A 21,569-nucleotide genomic window follows, 5' to 3' on the forward strand; every position below is an offset into this window, starting at 1 on the left:
GTAGTTTAAAAATAAGGCCTTGGTGATAGAAAGGACTCTGGAGATCACATGAAAGAATTTTGCAAGACCAATGACTTATTCACTGTAAATATCTTTTTTCAACAACATAAATGGCAACTATACGCATGGACCTCACCTGCTGGAAAACATAGGAATCAAATCGACTACATCTGTAGAAAGAGACTATGTAGAAGCTCAATATCATCAGTCAGAACAAGGCCAGAGGCCAACTGCAGAACAGACTATCAATTGTTCATATGCAAGCTCAAGTTGAAGCTGAAGAAAATTAAAACAAGTCCACAAGAGCCAAAGTATGACCTTGAGTATATCCCACCTGAATTTAGAGACCATCTCAAGAACAGATTTGACACATTGAACACTAATGACCGAAGACCAGATAAGTTGTGGGGTGACATGAAGGATACCATAAATGAAGAAAGCAAAAGCTCATTAAAAAGACAGGAAGGAAAGAAAAGACCAAAATAGATGTCAGAAGAGACTCTGAAACTTGCTCTTGAATGTAGAGTAGCTAAAGCAAATGGAAGAAATGATGAAGTAAAAGAGCTGAACAGACGATTTCAAAGGGCAGCTCAAGAAGACAAAGTATTAAAATGAAATGTGCAAAGATATGGAGTTAGAAAACCAAAAGGGAAGAACACACTTGGCATTTCTCAAGCTGAAAGTACTGAAGAAAAAATTCAAGCCTGGAGTTCCAATTTCGAAGAATTCTATGGGCAAAATACTAAATGTTGCAGGAAGCATTAAAAGCAGATAGAAGGAATACACAGAGTCACTATACCAAAAGTACTGTCGACTTTCACCCATTTCAGGAGGTAGCATATGCCCAAGAACCCAGCTGCACTGAAGGCATTAGTGTGAAAGAAGGCTCCAGGAATTGGTGGAATACCAACTGAGATGTTTCAACGCTGGGGGTACTCGCTTAACTAAGGCAAGGAATTTGGAAGACAGCCGCCTGGCCAACTGACTGGAAGAGATCCACATTTGTGTTCACTGCAAAGAAAAGTGACCCAACAGAATGTGGAAATTATCAAACAATATCATTAATATTACATGCAAATAAAATTTTGCTGAAGATAATTCAAAAGCAGTTATAGCAGTATTTTGACAGGGAACTACCAGAAATTCAAGCTGGATTCAGAAGAAGACATGGAACAAAGGATATCATTGCTGATGTCAGATGGATCTTGGCTGAAAGCAGAGAAACCATGATGATGTTTACCTGTGTTTTATTGACTATGCAAAAGTATTCGACTGTGTGGATCATAACAAATTATGGATAACATTACAAACAATGGAAATTCCAGAACACTTAATTTTGTTCATGTGGCATCTGTACATAGACCAAGAGGCAGTCGTTTGAATAGAAAAAGGGGACACTGTGTGGTTTAAAATCAGGAATGGTGTGTGTTAGGGTTGTATCCTTTCACTATACTTATAAATCTGTATGCTGAGCAAATAATCTGCGAAGCTGGACTATATGAAGCACTTGCTAGCAGGATTGGAGGAAGACTCTTTAATACCCTGTGATATGCAGATGACACTACCTTGCTTGCTGAAAGCAAAGAAGACTTGAAGCACTTACTGATGAATATCAAAGACCACAGCCTTCAGTATGGATCACAGCTCAACATAAAGAAAACAAAAATCCTCACAACTGGACCAATAAGCAGCATCATGATAAATGGAGAAAAGACTGAAGGTGTCAAGAATTTCATTTTACTTGGATCTACAATCAATGACCATGGAAGCAGCAGTCAAGAAATCAAACGATGGCATTGCATTGGGTGAATTTGCTGCAAAAAACCTATTTAAACTGTTGAAAAGCCTGACCCAAGCCATTATATTTTCAATCACCTTGTATGCATGTGAAAACTGGATAATGAATAAGGAAGACCCAAGAATTGATGCCTTTGGATTATGGTGTTGATGAAGAATATTGAATATATCATGGACTGCTAGAAGGAACAAGTCTGTCTTAGAAGAAGTACAGCCAGAATGCTCCTTAGAAGCAAGGATGGTGAGGCTACATCTCACTTACTTTGGGCATGTTATCAGGAGGGATCAGTCCCTGGAAAAGGGCATCATGCTTGGTAGGGTAGAGGGTCAGCAAAAAAGAAGACCCTCGAGGAGATGGATTGACGCAGTAGTTGCTCAGTGGGCTCAAACGTAGCAACAATTGTGAGGATGGTGCAGGACTGGGCACTGTTTCATTCTGTTGTATATAAGGTCACTATGAGTCGGAACTAACGTCATGGCACCTAACAACAACAACAAGGGACTCACAGCTATTCGGGCAAAACAGTGTTTCAGAACTTGACCATTTGTCTCAAAAGCACCAGCTTTCTAGAGTTAAAAGCTAAACTGATATTCTCTTAACATCATCGTTACTACTTAACATTTTTCCACAGGCTTGGCCTAACCATCAACCACTGTTCTTTTTAGAAACAATTTTCTAATGGTGTGTTGGCTCCCCCCAAACCCCTTCCATCTGTTTCTTTGCAAAGATGATTGATGACTGAGCCTGGAGCCTAAAAATGCTGACAGCATCTGTAGCCCCAGGAGCTCACAGAAAGTAACTAACTGGAAAGTCATTAGCTGATGCAGGAACCCTTTTCTGTTCCCAAGAGAATGTGGGCACCTGGGAGCAAGACTCTTGGGCCCTACTCAGAGAGACCAACACAGTAATGCGTAATGTGGTCCAGTGTACGTGCCAAACCACCAGGGCCATTGGAGGCACAGGCTTAGGTGCTTACTTCAAATGAAATGATATTCCAGAATCATACCCTTTTATTATCATTAAAGCAGCAAAGGGTTAATTAAACACAGTGTCTCTAGCCTCTATAGAAAGATCCTTTCTCCCTTGCCAGTGTATGACTATTTATACTCCAGTTGACTTCTCCTGCCCTAACGATTTTTTATTGCCCGCTAAACTAAGTTTTCTCTAAATTGCTGGAGAAGAAAAGCACCCCGAACTGCTTATTCCATCTGAACCGCCTCCTATATTGGCCTATATTGTATTGGCCAAAATGAAATCTAGTGCACCAAAGTTGATAATGTGGGAGCAAGGTGCTTGATGAGATTTTTTAAAAAATCTTCTGGAGTCACAGTTGGTTATTACTTAGCCTGTCAATTTTATGCAGTCAGTGGGATTTCCTCTACCTATAGTGGATAATTACATTTAGTTATATTGTTTGTTACCATAATATAAGCACTGAGAGAAAAAAATAGGACCAACTGGTTTCAGACAGAATTTGGAGCACTGTTGAGCGTAGATGGCTGGATAAGTGCTGGTCATGATGACATGTTGCAAATTAACCCCCACATCATGGCTCAGATGACTGGCCCAAGGGTCATACAGATTCCTCACAGTCCTATTCCATGGCAGGTACTGGAAGAGTTTAGCTAGCAGTGCCTGATTCTTGCGGGGGCACTGATGGTTCAGTGGTAGAATTCTTGCCTTCCATGGAAGAGACCCGGGTTCGATTCCCGGCCAATGCTCATGCGTGTTGCTATGATGCTGAATGGGTTTCAGCAGAGCTTCCAGACTAAGACAAAGTAGGAAGAAAAGGCCTGGCAATCTACTTTAAAAAATCAGTGAATGAAAACCCTGTGAGTCACAACAACCTGATCCATAACTAATCATAGGGATGGCACAGTGATCCATAACTAATCATAGGGATGGCACAGGACTGGGACGCTATTTGTTCAGTTATGCCTGGAGCTGCCATGAGTTGGGGGCAACTGGCAGCTAACGAGATCTGATTCTAACAGTGTTCCCAAGGCCATGGGTCTGCTAAGGACTTCTCGCAATGTAATGCAGAGCCTGTCAAGTGATCTGGACTGAAATCCTGACTCTGCCGCTGTCTTGTCTCATGCCCGCGTGCAATAATGTAATTTTCTGAACCTCACATTCTTATTCTGTAAAATTAGTACAGGGCTTTTCTTTTTGTTCCTTCTTCACTGGGGTTTTATGAGCATGATGTAATAAAACTATAGAAAAATGTTTTGAAGACTAGGTAAGTTTGAAGTAGCTGGGGAGTGTAAGTGGGATGTGTGTATGTGGTGTGTATGTGTGCTGAAAAGACGTAGAGGTAGGCTGGTGAGACTTAATTACTTTATTATAATTTTAATGCTTTCTCCCTACTTTACAGATTGGTCAATAATTAGGGTTAAATTTTCAGCACCTACTTTGAATACCTCCCAGGAAAACCACCAGTAAGTTACTCTTAGGCAACCACACACCTACTTTCTGAGCAAAAAAGAACTTATTCAGCTTTGAATGTTTATCAACAGCATGGAAAACTTGGTTTAATTCCCTAGATATCTGTAGTGTCGTCAAGTTTAACCAAATATTTAATCTAAATTCCATACGCTGTCATTTAAGGCCATTATGTCTGGTTCTCTCCTCATCAGTTAATCTATATAATAGCTCTCTATCCTGCTCATTCCATCCTTTTATATTTCTGTGGACAGTTATCACCCCAAATGCCTTCATTTTATTTCTGAGCCAGTTCTCTTTTTCTTGACTGAAAGGCCATCTTTGGAAATATTTATCACTTTTAGTTGGTCTCCTGTGAAATCTGAAACACATTTCATCCACCCGTTTAAATTGAGGATCATGGGCCCTTGCTAATCCTTGCCCTGTGAATCAAGGGGAAGTCCTCTTTTCCAAACTGCCTTGCCATTCTCCTCTCAATGCACGCACCTGCTTTGCTCGGTGAAAACAACACAAGGTGAGCGGGGAGAACATAGCTCCTTCCTTGGGTGAAGGGCTCTTACCACAAAGACTTCACAGCAGATGCAAAGGCCACTGTTCTTGGTAAAGGCGTGAGTTATGTCCAAGAGAGCAGGTCTTGTCATGGGTGCCCCTGTTAAGACAATGCACTGGGGCCTGGAAATGGAAAAAAGAAGGTGTGAGAATTGACCATTGCAAGAAGTCTCTGAGCCCAGAACTACCCCAAATGTAAATGGCAGGGACAGAAGGCTTTGTGAAATGGGACAACTGCTCTCCTAAAATTTCTTAGGTTTCCCACCACAATTTTTGAGTCATCTTGCTTGTTTATCTTGCCATCTTTGTATTCTCTGAGACAGTGAAAGTGTGAAGTAAGAAAAAAATCCGTCTTCGGTTCCTCTGACTGTTTTCCTCTGAACGCTTATTGTTGTTAGTTGCTGTTGAGTCAGTTCTAACTCATGGCAACCTTATGTAGAGCAGGACAAAACAATGCTCCGTCCTGTGCCATCTTCATGATTATTGGTATGTTTGAGTCCATTGTTGAGGCTATGTGTCAATCCATCTCATCGAGGGTTTTCCTTTTTTTTTTTCGCTGACCCTCCAGACACTACACTATCCTAAATTCCCACCCCAACCTGTCCCTTTCTAACCAGTATTTTCATACTATTTTTCTTCACCATCCTTGCAAACTTGTCTTTTGAGACTCCATTCCAATAGGATGGAACTTATGGAGAGCTTCAAGTGTTACCCCTGCTAAGAGAATTCAGTAAGCTACAACGCCCTAAGCTGAATGGAGAGAGATCCAGTCTTTAGCGTGTGGGGGTTTGGGGACATCTCTCTGAAATCATGTCACCAGGACACCTTTCTTTCCTTGTGTGGGAGGTGACACCTGGCACTACGAGGGGCTAGCGTAGAGTTGTAGGCTGGCATAGCTCAGACTGGAAGGGAAGAAACAGAAAGTGCCATCATAAAAATGTGGCAGATTTGTGTGACTACTGATCTTTAGAATACATCCGTAAAGCTTATCACTATTCTAGTACATTTCTCTCCCATAAAGGAAAGCTACCTCTAATGTGAGCATCACCAGGCTGTCTGAGAAACCAACTTTACCTGAAGTTTTTCACATGGTCTTCCACGGTGGTTAGTTCCAGAGCATTGTCTAAAGCGCTCACATAGGAAAGAGCCTGTGTGGAGGAGCCCCAGTTCACATCTGTGGATGAAAGAGGACATTGCCGTAAAAAACATTGACCTTTCCTCTGGACACTGTGAATAATTTTTACAAACTATTCTGTGATTTCCCTGGCTGCGTCAGTGGTGGGTGAGCACCCAAATTAGAGAAGATACAATGTAGTATTTCCTGGAAAGAGCATTGCGTCCTTCTACGGACGTTGTGATTCCTTACAAGGGAGACTTCCTTCCAGCTACTCAACCCCAGAAACCTCGCTTGATGGGAGAGGCTGTCTGAAGATCATATAGGAGGAAGACAGAATTGGGAAATGGGTCAGCCCATGAATAAATTCAAAACTCTTCACAAATTCTTAAACTGAAAAGAAAGGAGGTATTTCTGTGTACACGGAAGTACACAATAATCTTTGTATTTTGAATAGTAAAACTGAGGGAAAATATCTCAGAGTGCCCTGGAAGAATGTCGAGGTTCTTTAGGAAGCATTTTAGTTTGAACTTTTAGGAGTTAATCTTCATATTAAAGGAGGTAAACACCACCATCCCTTGCCTTTTTTTTTTTTTTTCCCACAAATTTACAAATTAAAATGAGTCCTCTAGTCCTCTAAGTTTTATGAGAGGAAGTCCCTAGTAGGAACGTACAGATCCACCCTGGGGAGCAGGCAGAGCCTATTCTCCCTGGCTTTGTACTGGAAGAGGATAATTTCTGGAAATAAAGAAGGTTAATACTGATTAAGTGTCAACTATGTACCAGGCACTTAGTATACTGTAGGTCACTTTATTTTTGTATAAGCCCTAATAGTCAGTTGAACATCTATGTATAAAAAATGAACCTTGAGGCATAACTCACACCATATTAAAAAATAATTCAAAATTGATCATAAACCTAAATGAAAAGCCTAAATCATTCAAGCTTCTAGAAGATACAGGAGAAAATCTTTGTGACCTTGGGTTAGAGAAAGATGTCTTAGATCAGACACAAAAAGCCGAATCGTAAAGGAAAAAAGATTCATAAATTTGACTTCATCAAAATAAAAAATTTCTGCTCCTGAGACCTACATAAGTGGAAAAACATGCCTTGCTCATGGATAGGAAGACTTAAAATCATAAAAATGTCCATTCTGCCAAAAGCAATCTATAGATACAATGCAATTCTGATCCAAATTCCAATGATATTTTTTAATGAGATGGAGAAACAAATCACCAACTTCATATGGAAGGGAAAGAGGCCCCGGATAAGTAAAGCATTACTGAAAAAGAAGGGAGGCCTCACTTTACCTTATTTTTCCACCACAGTAGTCAAAACAGCCTGGTACTGGTACAACAACAGACACATAGACCAATGGAACAGAATTGAGAATCCAGAAATAAATCCATCCACATATGAGCAGTTGATATTTGACAAAGGCCCAAAGTCAGTTAGATGGGGAAAAGACAGTCTTTTTAACAAATGGTGCTGGTATAACTGGATATCCATCTCCAAAAAAATGAAACAAGACCCATACCTCACACCATGTACGAAAACTAACTCAAACTGGATCAAAGGCCTAAATATAAAATCTAAAACAATAAAGATCATGGAAGAAAAAATAGGGACAATGTTAGAAGCCCTAATACATGGCATAAATAGTATACAAAACATTACTAACAATGCAGAAAAGAAACTAGATAACTGCAGCCAAAACCAAAGCAAACCCAGTGCCATCGAGTCGATTCCAACTCATAGCGACCCTATAGGACAGAGTAGAACTGCCCCCAGAGAGTTTCCAAGGAGCCCCTGGTGGATTCGAACTGCCAACCCTTTGGTTAGCAGCTGTAGCTCTTAACTACTACGCCACTAGCGTTTCCTTAGCCGCTAAAAATCAAACACCTATGCTCATCAAAGACTTCACCAAAAGAGTAAAAAGATTACCTACAGACTGGGAAAAAGTTTTTAACTATGACATTTCTGATCAGCATCTGATCTCTAAAATCTATATGACACTGCAAAAACTCAACTACAAAAAGACAAATAACTCAATTAAAAAAGGGGCAAAGGATATGAACAGGCACTTCACTAAAGAAGACATTCAGGTAACTAACAGATACATGAAGAAATGCTCACGATTATTAGCCATTAGAGAAATGCAAATCAAAACTACAATGAGATTCCATCTCACTCCAACGAGGCTGGCATTAATCCACAAAGCACAAAATAATAGATGTTGGAGAGGTTGCGGAGAGACTGGAACACTCATACAATGCTGGTGGCAATGTAAAATGGTACAACCACTTTGAAAATCGATTTGGCACTTCCTTAAAAAACTAGAAATAGAACTACCATAGGATCCAGCAATCCCACTCCTTGGAATATATCCTAGAGAAGTAAGAGCCTTTACATGAACAGATACATGCACACCCATGTTCATTGCAGCACTGTTTACAATAGCAAAAAGATGGAAGCAACTAAGTTGCCCATCGACAGATGAATGGACAAATAAATTATGGTATATTCACACAATGGAACACTGCACATTGGTAAAGAACAATGATGAATCCATGAAACATTTCATAACATGGAGGAATCTGGAAGGCATTATGCTGAGTGAAATTAGTCAGTTGCAAAAGGACAAATACTGTATAAGACCACTATTATAAGAACTTGAGAAACAGTTTAAACAGAGAAGAAAATATTATTTGATGGTTACAAGAGTGAGGAGGGAGGGACAGAGCGAGAGGGGCCTTCGCTAATTAGATAGTAGATAAGAACTATTTTAGCTGAAGGGAAAGACAACACACAATATAGGAAAGGTCTGCACAACTGGACTAAACCAAAAGCAAATAAGTTTCCTGAATAAACAACACTTCGAAGGCCAGCGTAGCAGGGGCAGGGGTCTGGGGACCATGGTTTCAGGGGACATCTAAGTCAATTGCATAATAAAATCTCTTAAGAAAACATTCTGCATCCCACTTTGGAGAGTGGCATCTGGGGTCTTAAATGCTAGCAAGCAGCCATTTAAGATGCAACAATTGGTCTCAATCCACCTGAGGAAAAGGAGAATGAAAACTACCAAAGACACAAGGTAATTATGAGCCCAAGAGACAGAAAGGGCCACATAAACCAGAGACTACATCAGCCTGAGACCAGAAGAGCTAGATTGTGTCCGGCCACAACCGAAGACTGCCCTGACAGGAAACACAACAGAGAATCCCTGAGAGAGCACGAGAGTAGTGGGATGCAGGCCCCAAATTCTAGTAAAAAGACCAGACTTAATGGTCTGACTGAGACTGGAAGGACCCCAGAGGTCATGGTCCCCAGACCTTCTGTTAGCCCAAGAAAGTAACCATTCCCAAAGCCAACTCTTCAGACAGGGATTGGACTGGACTATGGGATAGAAAATGATACTGGTGAGGAGCGATCTCTTGGATGAAGTAGACACATGAGACTATGTTGGCATCTCCTGTCTGGAGGGGAGATGAGAGAGCAGGGGAGGTCAGAAACTGGCTGAATGGATACGAAAATAGAGAGTGGAAGGAAGGAGTGTGCTGTCTCATTAGGGGGAGAGCACCTGGGAGTACACTGCAAGGTGTATATAAATTTTTGTATGAGAGACTGACTTGATTTGTAAACTTTCACGTGAAGCACAATAAAATTTTTTTTTAAATTTCTGCTCTTCAAAATAAACTGTAAAGAAAATGGAAAAAGAAGCCACAGCTTGGGAGAAAATATTCGCAAAGCACATATATGCTAAAGGATTCATATTCAGAATACATAAAGAACTCTCGCAACACAATAATAAGAAAACAAACAACTGAATTAAAAAATGGGCAATTTTAACAGATGCTTCACCGTGTGCTATGGCTGCTAACCAAAGGGTTGGCAGTTCGAATCCACCAGGCGCTCCTTGGAAACTCTATGGGGCAGTTCTACTCTGTCCTATAGGGTCGCTATGAGTCAGAATCGACTTGACAGCAGTGGGTTTTTTTTTTTTTTTCACCAAGGAAGATATACGAATGACAAATAAGATGCTCAACGTCATTAGTCATTAATTAAAACCACAATGAGAAGGCGTTGTACCTCTATTAATACGTCTAAAAGCAAACAAACAAATGCTAATACCAACTCGAGTCAAGCATGTGGGGCAACTTGGACTCTCGTCTGTGGCTTGTAGAAATGCAGAATGGCCCTGCTACTCTGGGAAAAAATTGGCTGTTTTATATAAAGTTATATATACAATTACTATGCATTCAGACAGAAAACATAAGTCCTGTATGTGAATGTCTATAGCAGCTTTATACATAATCACCAAAAACTGGGAGCAACCCAAATGCCCATCAACTGGTGACTATATTAAATTTTTTTGATATATTCATACAATGGAACACTACTCAGAAATAAAAAAAGAACTACTTGTACAAGCAATAACACGGGTGAATCTCAAAAGCATCACGCTAAGTGAAAGAAGGCATTCACAAAGCTACGTACTGTCTGATTCTATATGTATGATATTCCAGCAAAGGCAAACCTACAGGGACAGAAATCAGAAAATGACTGACAGGGACTGGGGCTAGGAGCAAGAGGCTGATTACAGAGGGTGCAAGGGAACTCCTGGAGAAGACGGAAATGTTCTGTGTCTTGACTGTGGAGGTGGTTACAAGCCTGCGTAAGTTTGTATACGTTTTACTGTATGTAAATAGCAACCCAATGTGTGTCGGAGTAGAACAGTGCTCCATAGGGTTTTCAGGGGCTTATTTTTCAGCAGTAGGCCCCAGGCCTTTCTTCCATGGCTCCTCTGGATGGACTCGAGCCTCCAAACTTTTGGTTAGCATCCGAACACGTTAGCCATTTGTACGACCCAGAGACCCCATGTAAATTACATATGATTCTAAAAATACATTAAAAAAAATAAAGAAAAACATAAACAAAATGCTACAAATAGATCTTAATATCTTTGCTTTATAGGTGAAAGGACCTGAGCCTCAAGGAGTAAGGGTACGGGTGAGCCTAAGGGGGAGACCGGGCCTCTCGGCAGGGCACCGTGGTCCGTAGCCTCTCCCTGCGGAAGGGGGAGACCGGGCCTCTCGGCGGGGCACCGTGGTCCGTAGCCTCTCCCTGCGTAAGGGGGAGACCGGGCCTCTCGGCCGGGCACCGTGGTCCGTAGCCTCTCCCTGCGTAAGGGGGAGACCGGGCCTCTCGGCAGGGCACCGTGGTCCGTAGCCTCTCCCTGCGTAAGGGGGAGACCGGGCCTCTCGGCAGGGCACCGTGGTCCGTAGCCTCTCCCTGCGTAAGGGGGAGACCGGGCCTCTCGGCAGGGCACCGTGGTCCGTAGCCTCTCCCTGCGTAAGGGGGAGACCGGGCCTCTCGGCGGGGCACCGTGGTCCGTAGCCTCTCCCTGCGGAAGGGGGAGACCGGGCCTCTCGGCAGGGCATCGTGGTCCGTAGCCTCTCCCTGCGGAAGGGGGAGACTGGGCCTCTCGGCAGGGCACCGTGGTCTGTAGCCTCTCCCTGACTTAGTCCGTGTATCTCGCCGGCTCCGGAGTAACATCCGAAGCTCAGGTCCAGTTACGTTTCTCCCGTTTAATAGTTTATGACAGGCAGCTTTTCGTTGTCAATAATACCCAGATTCTTTGTTGTTGTTGTTCTTAGTTGCCTTTGAGTCAACTCTGACTCATGCTGACCTCATGCGTTACAGAGTAGGACTGCTCTGTAGGGTTTTCTGGGCTATAATCTTAACAGAACCAGATTGCCAGGGCTTTTCTTCTGTGGTACTGCTGGGTGGCTTTGAACTGCCAATCTTTAGGTTAGCAGTCGAGCACAAACCAGTTACGCTACCAAGGCCCTTCCAGATTCTTTGGTATGACATTTAAGGTTCTTAACCTGGCCCCAAACTATCCTCCCAGGCTCACCTTTGTCTCTTCTCCCTAGTACCCAAGAATCCAGGCTAAAGACTTTGAAATTTCTCAAGTATGTCACAATGCCATGTATTCACGTGCCTCCTTGACCTCACACACGCTTTCCTTCTGCCTAGAATATCCTTCACTGACTCTGTCCCATTAACCCCTAGTCATCTTTTAAAAAAAAAACTAAAAATATTGCTTATTTACTCATACACAACCCATGAACTAGGCATGTTTTCTCAGGAAATTCTAATCAAATTTAACCACTTCCTCCCCTTTTCTCAGGATTTGGTCAGTGTCACTATTAGAGTAATTAATTGTTGTGTGTGAGTTTGTGAGCTCCTTGAGAACAGGGACTATATCTTACTCACCAGAACGTTAAAGGAAGAAGGGGACATAATGAAAAGCTTCTGGGGTTTGACGCCGTGTACACTCTCGTTAAAATACCAGCTCCATTACATCCTGTTACCTTGGCACGTGGTCAGCTCTTTGAACCCTAGTTTTTTCATCTGTAAAATGGGACTAATGATACTTAATTTACAGCATTATTGTAATGACTAAATGAATTCATGGCATACAGTAGGTGCTCAACAAGGTTGCCTATGGCTATTATTATATTGCATTATATATTAATACAGCACACATAGAAGCTGCTCAGTAAATATTTGTTGAGTAATGGGGAGTTAGAGAGTGCTTTGGAAAACCCACACTACACACCCTTCTTAACTCACCTGGCTTCTTATAAGTCACATAGACATAGAGGAAGAACTCAATGACATAGGTGATGACAGCTGCCCACCAGTTGATGACAAACATGACTGCACAGCACAAAACAGCTCCGAAAAGGGACACCCACATGTTGTAAATTCCATACGCAGGTCTCCATCCTGGAAGTTAAAAAAATGTATTTATGTACACTTGAAACTCTTCCAAACTACTGCTATCATAACACTTCACACTATTGCAAAGCAAGCAACGTGGTTCTTTTTTTTTTTCCTGGTATAGAGAATCAGAACTTTTAGGTCAAGTTCCTAACCCTATTAGTACTTTCCTGGGATCTTGAGTCCCTGATTTCTTTTAGGAAGGGACATTTAGAAAATGTCAAGCAGGTGGAAAAAGTGCTGCTCATGAGCCTTCCACATCTCCTGCGTGACCCCTGGTTGTCTTCCCAAACGCCAGACCTTAAGCGTCTGGTTTCTATGCCATCAGGAGTTAAAAGGAGGCAGGAGGGATGAGGAAGGTGGAATCCAGCAGATGGGAAGGAGGAAGGAACTCCTTGGTGGTTCACCAAAGAGAAGGTTAAGACAATGAACGGGCTTATTGTTCCCATGGAGAAAACAGGGCTTGAATTTTGGGTAGTTCTTCCATTGCCCTATGAAGATGGAGCTTGTCCTTTCAGAAATAATAATACATGGGAAAAGAGGGAGAAATTTTTCTAGCAATGGCGTCTTAAACCCAATGCATCACTATGCCCTGCATTTCACAATGAAAATACTTCTCATGGTTCATACACGCATGGGTGTCTGTGTTTTGTTAGTTCCCTGCAAAGAAGAAGTATGGTCAGGGTGGGAAAGCTCTGACCTGGAGGGCACATTTGGTCTGTGGGTGAAGTCTGTTCTAAATTCAGTTGCCAAAAGACAACAGAACTTTAAAAATCTTCAGGAGCAATTTCCTAAATGACCACAAGATGGAAATAGCACTTCAAGAACGTTACTGGAAATATCCTTGATTTTCTGTGTCTGGCTTTCTCTCTCTGAGAGGCCTTCATTCCCTGGTTTGTATATTCCTGTCTCCCTCTAGGTGCTTTTCTAGTTTTCCTCCTTCTCTTTCTCTCTCCCTCTTTTCTTCCCTACTTCCTTTTTACTCCTTCCCTTGGCCCCTCTATGTTTCTTGTTATTCAAAACCAGCCATCACACGCATTGGAGGCACATATTTCTAAGATTTTTTTTTCTTTTATATTCTTTGAATAGAGCTTTCTATTAGAAGAACAAAACAGAAACAAAAAGTAAAACATATCCAAGGAAAAATTTAACTACAATAAATTAGTCCTCAATTTTCTCCCATACCCTAGTGGTCTTTGGTGCAACGGCTAAGAACTCGGCTGCTAACCAAGAGGTTGGCAGTTCGAATCAAACAGCCACTGCTTGGAAACCCTATGGGGCCGTTCTACTCTGTCCTATATGGTCACTATGAGTCGAAGTTCACTCTGTGGCAGTGGGTTTTTTTCACTGTCCTTGGTGGATAACGGTTCCCCTTCCCTCTGTATTTTCTTTCATTGGCAGCACGTTTTCCACAAGAGGCTTGAGATTGTGGCTGGCCCCCAAAGTCTGGAAATGTGGCTGCATCCTAGATAACCATCATCATGGTGAAGAATTTTCTGAAGGTCAGTAATGGTAAGTCTCGATTCTGGTAAAAAGGCAGAAGACATTCCACATGCTAATGAAGAACAGAAGAAGTGCAGGGTGACTTGGCAGGGAAAGGTTCTTGGGTGTGCAGTTTGGAGTCACTCTGAACCACAGCCCGAGGAGTGAACAGAGTCGGCGGCAGCAACCCTACAGTGCCCACCATGAATCCGCATTTACTGCACTCAGCCGGTAATTATGGGAACTACTCATCCTTCTCTTTGACTCCATGGGCAGGAAACAAATTGATAGTAAGGAAGTTTCAAATATATACATTTATTCCACTTCTGTGGTCACTTTCACCCTGGAAATAAATAGTGGTGTTTTTCTACTGCAGAAATAAGTGTGGTTTCTCCTGCAATGAATAATTTATTGCTGCAGGAGAAAACTGACTTCACGGTTGGTCAAAGGGCCACTGCTCAAACGACTCTTTTTCTATTTCAGAAGCCATCTCCCAACTCACCAAAATCAAGTGGATCACGCTGCCCATCGGGATATAAAGAAATACATAAACACAGATTTTGCACTCTCCGTGGACTTACCTCACTTTACCGAGACAAGCTATTTGTTTAGGCTTACCTGGAGACTTGGCATAGGAGGCATGGAAGCAGGAGAAATTAATAAGTGCATATGAGGCCAGGAAGAAGTTGGAGATGATGGGCGCAATGGTGTTTAGTTCCGCTGTAAGAGAAGCAAAATGGAGCGTGGAGGTATGAGCGATGAGACCAGGGGCTGAACAGCTGCTGCGGCCTGGAAGCCTGCCTCTACTTGGAAATTGAAAACATAGCTAGCGTCTGACAAAGCCTAAGAAGTTACTGAGTTTTCTTTGCTGTTGCATTAATTTTATGATATATTCTTAGCCAGAGTTTCATAAAGTAAGGAGTAAGAAAATCTACCAGTCAGGAAACAGTCAAGACCTCTACCTACAGAAAATCTGCGTCAAGAGGAAAGAGGGTTTGGGGCTAGGCAGGTGATAAAGTCGCTGTAGCCAGTCTGGAGGCACCAAATCCTCGGACGATCACCTGCTATGTACCCCAGCAAAAGGCTCCACCAGGTGACGTGTTAGTCAAATATCAGTATGCCAGAAAATTCCAGCTGGAAACGTCTCTGCATATACCCAACGTGCTCTCTCTGCCTTTCAGGACTCTTGCTAGCCATCTATACTTTTCCACAGCTCTAAAGAGCTCTACCTATCATGGCTTGCCCAAAATACTTTTACTGCCATGGCTAATTATGCAGTGTGCTTTAATCCCAGCTGGATTGCTTACTGTGTGATATAAGAAATAATACAGAGACATCCCACTTAGGTGAAGGTCAGGGATCAATCAGCTTCACTGATGCAGATGCCGGGAGCAACCGGGTGGGATTTTAGAACATGGATGCCAACAAAGACCTGGGCAAAAATCAGCCCGAAGCCGTCCAGCCAGCTCTGACTCGTGGCCACCCCATGTGTGTCGGAGTAGAACTGTGCTCCACAAGGTTGTCAACGGCTGGTTTTTCAGAAGTATATCAACAGGACTTTCTCCTGAGGCGCCCCGGGTGGATTCAAACCACCAGCCTCTGAGTGAGCAGCTGAGTGTGTTAAGTGTTGGCACCATCCAGAGATCCTTGGCAAAAGTAGCTGCCTGAAAGCTTGTGCTCTGAAACTATTCCATGTTGTTCTCAAAGAGGAATTTTTAAAGATATTACTTAATTTTTATAATTTTTTTTTTTTTAAACTAGCTATCTGATCACTAAAATGCAGCCCAGGGCAACGATTTGTGGTCTTAAAAGTTAAATTACATAATTGAGGCACCTCTGTATGTAACCACTTTTTGTTTCAGATTTAAAAAAAAAAAAATCTAACAAACAGAAATATTTTTCCCTCTTCAGCCTTGTACAAATTTGATGACTGAATCACAGCTCCTTCCTCCTCAGCGGGTAAATGAAGGGCCTGAGATTGTGCTGTGACGTCGAGCCCTCATCATTCGGCCCCAGTGTGCTGGGGAAGGCTCAGGATAGGGATCACTCTCCTGCCTTTTGCTTCCTTCCCTCTGGTACGCTCACCAGAAGAGATGGTGCCTTAGGGAGGAGTGAGAAACCCGTAGACTGAAGTTGATGAACGTGTCTATCCATGATTGCGTAGCTGTTTCTATCTGTTTGAGGAGAGGGAGCCAAGATTGTGGTCTAGTCAAGTGGTTCTCAAACACTGGTGTGTCTACAGATCTCTTAAGGAGCTTGCAAAAATGCAGATTCCTTGTTCCCAGAGGTTCTGACCCAGTAACTCGGGGATCTGGCCTGAAAAATTTGCACTTTAACCAACACCCAGGTGATTCTGGTTAGGTGGTCAGTGGACCACATTTCTGAGAAACACTAACATAGCCATTTCAATTCTCCTGCTAGCTGCCAGCCCTGGAGATGTAACAGCTGGGGGAAACTTTGGTATTAGACGATATCGGGCAGGCTGGAGGAAGGATCCATCCGCATTTGGTCGGATGGATTTCTAATACCCAGATTCAAGGAAGACATTAAAATCCAACATCTACCTCAAGTTCCTCAAAGGCTTTCTACACACTAGAATTTCCCATTTCCTTCTTAGACAGACTCCAATGGCCCCAAATGGGCTATTAGACGTAAAATGAATAATTTCTCAAGCTAAACGGGAAGGCCTGTGAGTAATCAGTATTCTTTGACTTTCAGTGAGAACAAGAAAACTACAAACCAATAAGAATGAACGCCATGGCAATAACAAAGGTGAGAAAATATCCTCTCAGGGGCTCGTTGTTTTTCCCGTATCCCTTTGCAAAGAACTGCAAGGCTTTGTAGATGTTGTCCTTGCACAGAGCCTGATGGAAAAGAGGAGGAGAAGCCCATCACTGATAGCTCCACACCGTCAGTTTCCCAGCATGAGTCACACAAGAAGATTCAGGGAAAGATTAAGTGATACGTAACACGAGGCACAAGTTAACACAGCAGTTTATCATTCTCTATATTATTTGAATCGATCTTGATATTTGGCAGACATAGCACTTGAGCCAGATGCAAACATTAAACTGTTTCGGAAAATGATTGCTGGTGAGAATGAATATTTCAGTTTGATCCACGTTTGCTGGCAACAGCAAAAGGGAAATCACGTGCTTTTGGGCCTGTCTCACCTGGAACACCTTGGGTGCGCTGACGAGGGAGGCCAGGGCCGAGGAGAGCGTTGCAGAAAAGATCCCAGCAGTGATGAGGGGGCCAAACCCAGACACCATGCTCATGACCTTGAGGAAGAGAGGTTGAAGTAAGCAGGCCCTTCTAGTGGGGGAAAAAAAAAGCCAAATTCCTATGCAAATACTTCCCTTTCCACTTTCTGTGATTCGGAATCTGGAATCTGCTTTTTAAGATAATTGCCTCTAAACCAGATTTTTTTACTGCTTCATTCTCAAGTTCTCAAAATTTGCTTTTTCAAAATGGAAATGGGCTTATTTGTTGTTTATAAAAATAATAAAGACTCACCACGACACATATTATATTGAAGATACTGCAAAGAATAAAGGAGGAAATAATTTCCAGGGTTTTGACCACATCCCCCCCCCCCCCCCCCGCTGTTGTGGTCGTGGGGCTCTTTGATGATGGGAAATCCTATCCAGCAGGGAGTGTTTTTAAAAAGGCCTGGGGAGTGGCTCTGCTGTTCACCATCTTTGGAAAGACTCTCTCCTTCCTCCTGCAACAGAAGCTTTTCAAACCTTTGCTTGTTCTGTGCTCATTAAACATCATTTTAGATCCAAGACATGATGAGATTCTACAAACTTAAGGCATATTTTGGAATAATGGCTTAGGCTGAGTTAATTTCTCTGTTGGCTGTTAAAATAGATGAATGGAGCCTTTGTGACAAATTTGCTTCTCCTTCTGCAGCCCGATTATTCAGAAAAATTAATATGGTCCAAATCTTACGGTTTTCCCAACTTCCCTTGCTCTGTCCCCCTCGTTCACCTTCCCCTCCACCACTCACAATTTCCCCCTTGGCACTGCTTTTCAGGCACCTCAGTGCCATGTCAGAGGCTTTTCCTAACGCGCGAAATGTATTTCAAGTGCTGACTAATTGAAGTTCCTCCTTGTCTCCACCAGGAAATCTTGCACCATTGATTGGAAGACACAGAGTATCTGTGGTAACCTCTCCCACCGCGTGAAACGTGACCGCAGTATTTGCTATCACATGACTCCTGATGAATCCTTTCCCTCCCACACAACTTCTGGATTCAAATGGATCAATAGTCAGTCAGTCACATAGTTAGAAATTTTATTATACATGACATTCTAAAAATGAAAACAACAGTAATAAATTTTTAAAAATCCGAACCTGGAAATTGTTCATCAGTCCATACTGACATGGTTCATGCCGACATCTCGAAAAGTCATAGCCCAAGCCACAGGCTGCTGAACCATTGCAGTTCATTTCAGAGATGATGGTGTCGTTCATACTTCCAGTGGCGTCTCGGACCACACAGGCTCCTGCAGAAACAACCATGGTTTGTTGTTTCTTTAAAATGGTTCAGCTCTCTTAGAGTTTTCCTCTGACAACATACTTAGCTTACTTGGACAATGAATAGGCTCATCTCTTATTCACCTTTCATTGCCAGGGCTTCCTGGAACGCTATGGTAGCTAGGTTACCATCCTCTGGTGTTCCTGCCTATCAAAGGCTGGGACTCCCACTGCCTTGGGTGGCAAACCTCCCTGCTGTGCCTGCCTCTGTAAGAGACATGAGGGTTAGGAGTCTGCCCTTTTCCTTCTCTCTCAAATTGCCTATGACAGTGCCTTGCCCTTAATGTGTTTTCAATTCACATTTCTGTCTTAGTGATACTGACTGGGTGTTTTTCAAGTGGAAGGATTTATTTTCTAACCTCTGAGGAAACCAAGGTATGGCATTATGGAATTCTAGAAATGAAGAGAACTGAGCCCTTGTTTTCAACTACTGATGTTACTTGCATAATTTTTCAAGCAAAGTTATACTTTATATACAATTTTAGCAGTTTAAATAATAAGAGAAATGTTTTGGGATAAAATATTAAAATTTCTGGTCTCAGAACCTACTATACAACTACAGTAGTCAAAACAGCCTGGTACTGGTACAACAACAGGTACATTGACCAATGGAACAGAACTGAGAACCCAGGTGTAAATCCATCCACCTATGGCCACCTGATCTTCTACAAGGGCCCGAAGTCCATCAAATGAGGAAAAGACAGTCTTTTTAACAAATGGTGCTAGCAAAACTGGATATCCATCTGCAAAAAAATGAAGCAGGACCCATACCTCACACCATATATGAAAACTAATTCAAAATGGATCAAAGACCTAAATATAAAGCCAAAAACTATGAAGTTCACAGAAGAAAAAATAGGATCAATGCTAGAGACCCTAATACACAGCATTAACAGGGTGCAAACCATAACTAACAATACACAGCCTCCAGAGGATAAGCTAGATAAGTGGAATCATCTAAAAATTAGACAATTTTGCTCATCAAAAGACTTCACCAAAAGAGTGAAAAGAGAACCTACAGACTGGGAAAAACGTTTTGGCTATTACAAATCAGACAAAGGTCTAATTTCCAGAATCTACAAGAAAACCCAAGACCTCTACAACAAAAAGACAAATAATTCAATTAAAAAATGGGCAAAGAAAATGAACAGACACTTTGCCAAAGAAGACATTCAAGTGGCCAACAGACACATGAGAAAATGCTTGCAATCACTAGCCACCAGAGAAATGCAAATCAAAACCACAATGAGACTGTCTGGAGGGGTGGTAAGAGGGTAGGGGGGGTCAGAAGCTGGTCGAATGGAGAGGAGGAGTGTGCTGTCTCATTAGGTGGAGAGCAACTAGGAGTATATAAAAAACCCCAGTGCCATCAAGTCGATTCCGACTCAGCAACCCTAGAGGACAGAGTAGAACTGCCCCATAGAGTTTCCAAGGAGCGCCTGGCGGATTTGAACTGCCAACCCTTTGGTTAGCAGCTGTAGCACTTAACCACTACGCCACCAGGGTTTCCAAGGAGTATATAGCAAGGTGCATATAAATTTTTGCATGAGAGACTGACTTGATTTGTAAACTTTCACTTAAAGCACAAAAAAAAAAAAAAACCCACAATGAGATACCATCTCACCCCAGCATTACTGGCACTAATCAAAAAAACAGGAAATAACAAATGTTGGAGAGGCTGCGGGGAGAAAAGAACTCTTATGCACTACTGGTGGGAATGCAAAATGATACAACCATTTTGGAAGATGATATGGCGCTTCCTTAGAAAGCTAGAAATAGAATACCATACGATTCAGCAATCCCCCTTCTAGGAATACATCCGAGAGAAATGAGTTGTTACACGAATAGACATATGCACACCCATGTTCACTGCAGCACTGTTCACAACAGCAAAAAGATGGAAACAACCAAGGTGCCCACGAACAGATGAATGGATAAACAAACTGTAGTACACACACACAATGGAGTATTATGCAAGAATAAAGAACGAAGATGAATCTGTGAAGCATCTAACACGGATGCATCTGGAGGGCATTATGCTGAGTGAAATAAGTCAATCACAAAAGGACAAATATTGTATGAGACCATTACTGTAAAAACTCATGAAATGGTTTACACACAAAAAGGAACAATCTTTGATTGTTACAAGGGAGGGGAGGGGTGGGGATGGAAAAACACTAAATAGATAAGTGGTAACTTTGGAGAAGGGTAAGACAGTACACAACACTGGGGAAGCCAGCACAACTTGTACAAGGCAAGGTCATGGAAGCTCCATAGACACATCCAAACTCCCTGAGGGACCGAATTACTGGGCTGAGGGCTGTGGGGATCTTCTCAGGGAACATCTAGCTCAGTTAGCATAACATAGTTTATAAAGAAAATGTTCTACATTCTACTTTGATGAGTAGCATCTGGGGTCTTAAAAGCCTGTGAATGGCCATCCAGAATACTCCACTGGGCTCGCCCCTTCTGCAGCAAGGAAGAATAAAGAAAACTAAAGACACAAGGGAAAAATTAGTCCAAAGGACTAATGGACCACATCTACCATGGCCTCCACCAGACTGAGCCCAGTACAACTAAATGGTGCCCGGCTACCACCACTGACTATTCTGACAAGGACCACAATAGAGGGTCCCAGACAGAGCTGGAGAAAAATGTAGAACAAAATTCTAACTCAAAAAGAAAGACCAGACTTGCTGGCCTGACAGAGACTGGAGAAACCCTGAGAGTATGGCCCCTGGAAACCCTTTCAGCTCAGTAATGAAGTCACTCCTGAGGTTCACCCTTTAGCCGAAGATTGGACAGGCCCATAAAACAAAACCGGACTAAAGGGGCACACCAGTCCGGCAGCA

At 42.4% G+C, this 21,569-nt stretch overlaps 1 protein-coding gene and 1 non-coding gene across 4 annotated transcripts in view; one reads left to right on the forward strand and one right to left on the reverse strand.

Annotated features, from left to right (window-relative positions):
* The window catches only part of SLC12A1 (solute carrier family 12 member 1), a 112,411-nt gene that overhangs the window by 58,478 nt on the left and 32,364 nt on the right, over positions 1–21,569 (reverse strand). For all 3 annotated transcript variants that reach the window (XM_003420148.3, XM_003420147.3, XM_064292006.1), the window contains exons 10-16: positions 18,535–18,686; positions 17,348–17,455; positions 16,915–17,038; positions 14,793–14,894; positions 12,543–12,698; positions 5,864–5,963; positions 4,801–4,912 (exon numbers count right to left, since the gene is read on the reverse strand). In XM_003420148.3, coding sequence (XP_003420196.1) covers positions 4,801–4,912; positions 5,864–5,963; positions 12,543–12,698; positions 14,793–14,894; positions 16,915–17,038; positions 17,348–17,455; positions 18,535–18,686 — 854 coding nt within the window. The remainder of the gene's footprint in view (positions 1–4,800; positions 4,913–5,863; positions 5,964–12,542; positions 12,699–14,792; positions 14,895–16,914; positions 17,039–17,347; positions 17,456–18,534; positions 18,687–21,569) is intronic.
* On the forward strand, positions 3,449–3,519 carry TRNAG-UCC (transfer RNA glycine (anticodon UCC)). Its single transcript has one exon. It is a non-coding gene; the product is annotated as a tRNA-Gly (tRNA).

The sequence above is a fragment of the Loxodonta africana genome, chromosome 10 (assembly GCF_030014295.1).
Source record: "Loxodonta africana isolate mLoxAfr1 chromosome 10, mLoxAfr1.hap2, whole genome shotgun sequence".
NCBI classification, from domain to species: domain Eukaryota; kingdom Metazoa; phylum Chordata; class Mammalia; order Proboscidea; family Elephantidae; genus Loxodonta; species Loxodonta africana.